At 33.5% G+C, this 6460-nt stretch overlaps 1 protein-coding gene across 1 annotated transcript; it reads right to left on the bottom strand.

Annotated features, from left to right (window-relative positions):
• Positions 1-3525: 3525 nt before the first annotated feature.
• On the bottom strand, positions 3526-4607 carry LOC127079878 (RING-H2 finger protein ATL78). The gene has a single exon (XM_051020232.1). The coding sequence runs from the start codon at positions 4441-4443 to the stop codon at positions 3733-3735; it is 711 nt and encodes a 236-aa protein (XP_050876189.1). The 5' UTR covers positions 4444-4607; the 3' UTR covers positions 3526-3732.
• Between the last annotated feature and the right edge of the window lie 1853 nt (positions 4608-6460).

The following is a 6460-nucleotide window of genomic DNA, read 5'->3' as shown; positions in this document are numbered from 1 at the left end:
TTGCATGTCCTCCAAAGGTACATTTGATCCCTCAAGGACCCAACTTAGTCCTTTTAGGATACATGTTCTTATAATAGACCACACATCCCCACACTCTAAAATAACATATATTTGGTGCTTTGCATGTCCATACCTCATATGGAGAAATACTAATTTTCTTTAAAGGAATTCTATTAATTATATGATAACCAGATAGTAAAGCTTAGCCCCATAAATTAAATAACAACTCAGAATTCATTAACATGTCATTTTTACTTTCTTGATATACTTGATTCTTTCTTCCGGCTAGACTGTTTTATTAGGGTGTACGAGGTGTGAAACGTTCATGTATAATACATGTGTGAACCTAGAGCAATCATCAATAAAAGTAATGAAATATCTATTTCCCCCACTGATTAACACACCATTAAATTCACATGAACCTGAATGCATAAGATCTAGCAAGTTGGTCTTTCTTTCTACTATATGGAAAGGTTTCTTAATTATCTTCGATTTAATACATATTTTACATTTTTTGAAATTACTAACATCACATGAAATTAAATTATTTTCATAGTGTTAATACCAATATGAGCTAATCTATTATGCCATAATGAAACACTTAATCATATCAGCAGAAATAAAAACTTTATTAATAATATTATCGGTAGTATAAATTTTAATCATTCCCTCGGCGGAATAAACTTTTCCCATAAATACATTGTTATGGTTCAAGATTAACTTTCCTGGTTCATACACAAACTTAATACTTGGTTTTCCCAAAAGATCCTCACTAACAAAGTTCTTATTCATTTCAGGGACATGAAGTACATTGACAAAAGTAACTTTCTTTCCAGAGTGAAGTTGAGTTCAACGATTCTCATTCCGACGACCCTTGATCATTCTTCATTTCCCATTTGAACCTCTTGTCCATCTGTAACCTCATAATAGGTTCTAAATTTTGTTTTGTCATAGGAAACATGATCAGTGGTACAAGTATCATACCTCCGTCCTTGTACTTTGCCTTTGGTCACCAAAATTTCGCTCACAGTAGTAATTATGTAATCATTTTCTTGAACAACATTTTCCTTGTTTTTGGACTTATTATGCCTAGAACCTCGAGCATAATGACCAATTTTTTCACACACAAAAACATTTGCATTTGGGTCCTTTTGATCCCCCAAAATTTTTGAACTCTTTTTGTTCCTTCTTAGGTCCAAAATGGTTCTTCATAACATCATGTTTCTTCTTGCCTTCTTGCACTCACTGCATTGATCTTAGAATATCGAGCAGACTCATATTTCTCTCTATCTTTCAATTCCTCCTTGATTCGAATATGCTTCTGGATTTTCTCCAGTGACAAGTCCTCGGAATTATGCAACAATTTCTTCCTATAAATTTTTCTTGAAGATGGAAATTTTGTAAAAGTTGCACCAACTTAGAAAGTTTCGGGAATGTCTATCTTTACAATATTTAGTTTGTTTATGACAACCTGTAACTCGTGTACTTGTGCAAGAATGGATTTTGAATCCAACATTTTATAATCAAAATATTTAGAAATAAAAAATATTTTAATACCTTCCTTTCAGCCTTGAATTTGAACTCAAGTGCTTTCCAAATTTATGTTGCAGATTGGTTGTCTATGTAGAGATCATAGAAACAGTCGAATAGTGTGTTCAGAATACGTCCACGATATAAGAGTTCATCGTCCTTTCATTTCTTGTGTTCTTTCTTGAGTTCCTCCGAATCATTTTATTGTGGTTCTGTAATAGGTGTCAAGTCAGGATCCAATACATAGTGAATCTTCAAGGAAGTTAGGAGGAATATCATATTGTCTTGTCAACGAGTGAATTTTGTTCCATTGAAATGATCCAACTTTACAAGGTCCCTGGTTCATCACTTTGATGCTAGAAACTGAAGCCTCATTAGCCATTATTTGAGATACTATTAGATTGTTATATAAACTTTGTAAGTCAAATGGATACATGCTTGAATTGTGAATGTAATTATTTTTCTAATAGTATTTCAAACACTCTAAAAAATGTCTTAGAGTCAACGCGGAGGAATGCACATGATAATTCAGCCTATATTCGAGTTTATATAAGATAAATGAAAAGTCGAATTAGGAAAGATGAAATTTTGGAATTTTCTATGAAGAATGTATGTTTTATTTTTGTGATTTCTGAATCCGAAATGGCCTATTTATAGGCGAAGTGGTGTTGTTTCACAAGGTTGCGACCCTTGATGAAACACACCCTTTCAACAACACTTCACATTATGTGTTGCAATTTTTCACATTTTGTCAACTATTACAATACTTCATAAAGTGTTGCCATTTTTGAATTCATAAATAACAAACAGAAGCAACGACTACAAAAGACTATAGCAACAACCACAACCATGTCACCTATAAGCCGCCACTAGCGCCTCTACACCCCTAGCATGAGGGAGTGTGGAGGTGACTAGTGGCATAAAATTTGAGACTATCGCAATTATTCATGAGACATTTTATCCTCTTTAACTCTTTTGTTGAGTTAATGAATATAACTCATTATAAGAACTATCATAATGAATTGAACTTTTTTTTACGCATGACTATTTCTCAAATTCGTTTACTTACTTTCACAATTTTCCTATCATTTTAAAACACATCAATGATCATTAATAATTGTTAGTACTAATTATAACAGAACTAAACAGAACAGAAATGTCATCCACATTACAACTCAAAAATAGAATTTAATTGAAATACACGGATAGTGTAAAAGAATTTTACACCGTCAGTTAATCATAGACGTTGGATATTGAAACAAGTTTGACTTTTATTTTAAAAACTTATAAAATAATGCAAACGGGTGATGATGATGAATCGACCGTGTAAAACTTTTTACACTGACAATGAATAGTAATTAATTCCTAAAAAATAAACTCGTGTTCATATTACAAATGCTTTTATATTCACCTACCAATAAAAATGAGGAAAATGCAAACTCTATAGTAAGACTACCAACTTCAATAGAAACTCCTTAAAAAGATACATTTAATCAAGATTGAGGTTGATAATGATAATGAAGCAACACATTTCTATATTCATTGTCTTCATTTAATTTGAAATTTCATTAACAATATCACCGTTTTCTAGTACTCTTATTCCACCTAATTCTATGCCTTCTCAAAATCATTTTTAAATAAATCATCTTCTCCTTTTTCTTTTTTTTTTCCTCAACCATATTTGAATCAGTTATTTATTTATTTTAATAATATTTTCAAAGGTAAACATCTCACAAGTGTCACTGATGTAAATTTTAAAATATTGACTTTGATTTTTAATTATAAAAATGAACTCCAAAATCAGTTTTATTTACTTAACTTATTTTAACTACACCATTCTATATGTCATACCAATTTTGAAAACTTTAAACCTTCATGATGCAGACCTTAAAATGTGACTCATATCGTCCCATTTAATTCACTTTCTTATCTCCTGTCTTATTAGTTATGCTCTTTCTTAACTACCCTCCTTATTATAACATAAACCACATTAAATTAGTATAATCGTAAAGAATGCAATTATAACTTGAACGTGTTTTTATACAATTTAGAAGCTTGAACACTCTACACACCCAATCATCCATGACCAATAACCACTACATTGAAATTGGTAGATGGCTAAGTCTAAACTAGATCTAATTCAACACATTAATTCTACAAACTCAAAGCTTCAAAGCTTCAAAGAAGAAAAACACCACTAAATTAGCTAACCTCCCTATAGTTTCTCACCAAACCTTCATGTTCAAGTGGCACTATAGTTACAATTGTTTCCGGCACCGGATACAACATAGGTTGTGGTAATTGAGATGAACTACTTTGTGATCCAACAATTTTTTTACATGTCTCAATAAGACATTGTCTACATTTAGGACACGACGAATGCGAACTTAGCCATTTGTCAATACAGCGAACATGAAATCCGTGGTTACACTTAGGCAAAAGACGCACCTTATCCCCGTTAACGAACTCTGACAAACATATCACACACTCTGAGTCCAAACTCGGCAGATTCAACTCGGCCGAATAACTCACCGTAGTGAATGTCTTGAGAGCCTTTTTCTTGATTCCAGTGTTTGTCGCTAGAGCTGGAGTGTTAGCGTGACGACCACCACCTCCGCCACCACTTGTGACAACTAAACTAGAGCACCTTAACGCACACCTTATGATTGAGTTCAAACAAAGTGAACAAATAAGAGCACATAATAGGACAGAGAGTACCATAACAACATTTGCATCAACATTACCATCTCCAAGATAGGATGATTCTTTACTTGAATCATGGATATTTGTTGAAATTGGAGAGTTAGCTAGATTTGATGGTTGGTTAATTGGAGAGTGAAGTAACATCCTTCTAGAGTGGAAAATCTCAAGGTCATGGAGAAGTGGTGAAACAAAGGAAGTAGTAGCATACATGTTTTTGTTTGAGCTAAGGTTTTGAGGTTGGTTGCACTAAGAGGATTGATTATATAGATAGTGTGGTTGGAGTTTTTGAAATTATTATTTAATAATTGTAATAATGTGGTGAATAGTGTAACTAGCTAGGTAACTAGAATATTCCTATAAGATTAAGGTTAAAATGTGACAAATCATAGATGTCTTCATTTTCAAGTATATGGATACTCCACTCATTTTAACCTTTTGTAAAATGCCTTTCAAATCAAGATGGGTCTATTCAATCCCACCATACACGCATCAAAATGTGCCACGTGGAAGTTTATATACACATTATATAAACAAGGAATAAAGTTTATGCAAAACGTATCTTCATTTCTATATTTTGGAAATAATAACATAAAAGAACCTTTTTTTTTTCTTCTTCTTTCTTTCATGATACAATGTCATAACAATAATGGTGTTTAATATCTTGATTCTGTGCCTATGAGGACCCACGAGCAGAAGAAGGAACAGGGAATTTGAAAAATACTAGTATAGTAAGGTTCCTTATTTTTTGTCCTATATTTTGGGCCCCAAATGAAAAAGATGAGTTTCATTATAGTGAGATTATGAGCCATGTGGCCTCATCCGTACTTGTCTAATGCGCCTATGAAAGGCTATATAATACAGATTAATTAAGAAGAAGTTGAATTTATTGATTTGAAGTTTTAAATCACATGCCTACACATTTAAGAAGACAAACTAGCCCACTATTATGTCCACTTCAATTGAGGTTGTGCAATATTTCAGTTGTTAGCCACATGGCTTGGAACTATTTAGGACAAGTATGAAAATGAGGAAAATATATTACTAAGGTCGTGAACGGATAAAAAGAAATCAGATTAGTAATAGGTAGTAGTCGAATTTAAGAATCAGAGGTGGAATGATTGACAATTATTTGAGTGGTAGTCAATAGTGGCTAGATTGAAGGTCGATGAAGTGGTGGTTGATGGTGGTTGGAGTAGTGGTCGGCGATGATTGAAGTAAAAGATTTTGTTACTCAAAATGATTATCAAAGTGTTTAGAGTGATGGTTAGAGTGATATCCCATGTTGACCAGAATAATGATGGAAGGTCGATGAAATGATGGTTAGAAGTGGTGGTTGAAATGGTGGTCACACCGGTGGTTAGCCCTTGTTGGGGTGATGGTCTTAGCAGTAGTTGATGGTGATCATTTGAGAATTAGAGGTGGATGAAGTGGTGATTGATGATTGTTAAAATGGTAGTTGAGAGTGTTCAAAGTGGTGTCTAGTGGTAGTTAGAGTGATGGTCGATGGTGATTGAAGTGGTGATTATATTGGTTGTTAGAATATGTTGATGATATTGTTATCTTGACTGAGCCTTCAATCGAGAATCGGTGGACCATTAAAGTTATCCTTAGGGATTTTTAGCTAACTCAGGTCTTGGAGATAAATTTCATAAGAGTAATCTAATTGGGATTAATGTAGATTCCTCTTTCTTAGAGTTAGGTAAGAACTTTCTTCATTGTAGGATCGAGTCTCTCCTTTTTAGATATATGGGGATAGCGCTAGCAGTGGGGGGAAAATCCACGACTACAATCCACTTGGGACCTCTTGTCAATCTAATGCGGAAAATATTCAATTTGTGTTATCATAAAAATGTTAGCCTCGGTGGCAGAGTGATTCTCTTTAATTTCGTCCTCAATGATATTCCTGATTTCTTTCTATATTTCCTTAAGATGCCTAGGAAAGTATGGAAGACCTTAGTGAGGATTCAAATGAGGTTTCTCTAGGACGGTGTGAAAGGAGATTCTAAGACCTTCTGAGTGAAGTGGTTGGATGTCTGTAAATCTAAGAAGAAAGAGGGTTTGAGAGTTAAAGATCTTAGGAAGGATAACTTAGCCCTCCTAGTCAAATTAAGATGAAGACTTATACCAAATACTTTTGGTCTCTAGTGTGATATTTTGTTTTCCTGTTCTCGTGCCCCTAGTGTTTCTTCTTTAAGTGCAAGTAAGATTTCTGAGTTGCGTTATGTCT

This window comes from Lathyrus oleraceus, chromosome 5, assembly GCF_024323335.1.
Source record: "Lathyrus oleraceus cultivar Zhongwan6 chromosome 5, CAAS_Psat_ZW6_1.0, whole genome shotgun sequence".
Classification (NCBI taxonomy): Eukaryota; Viridiplantae; Streptophyta; class Magnoliopsida; order Fabales; family Fabaceae; genus Lathyrus; species Lathyrus oleraceus.
This window is presented reverse-complemented; position numbering and strand designations above follow the sequence as displayed.

Coding starts and splice junctions, on each gene's coding strand:
- LOC127079878 (XM_051020232.1), bottom strand. CDS start 4,443: ATGTATGCTACTACTTCCTTTGTTTCACCACTTCTCCATGACCTTGAG.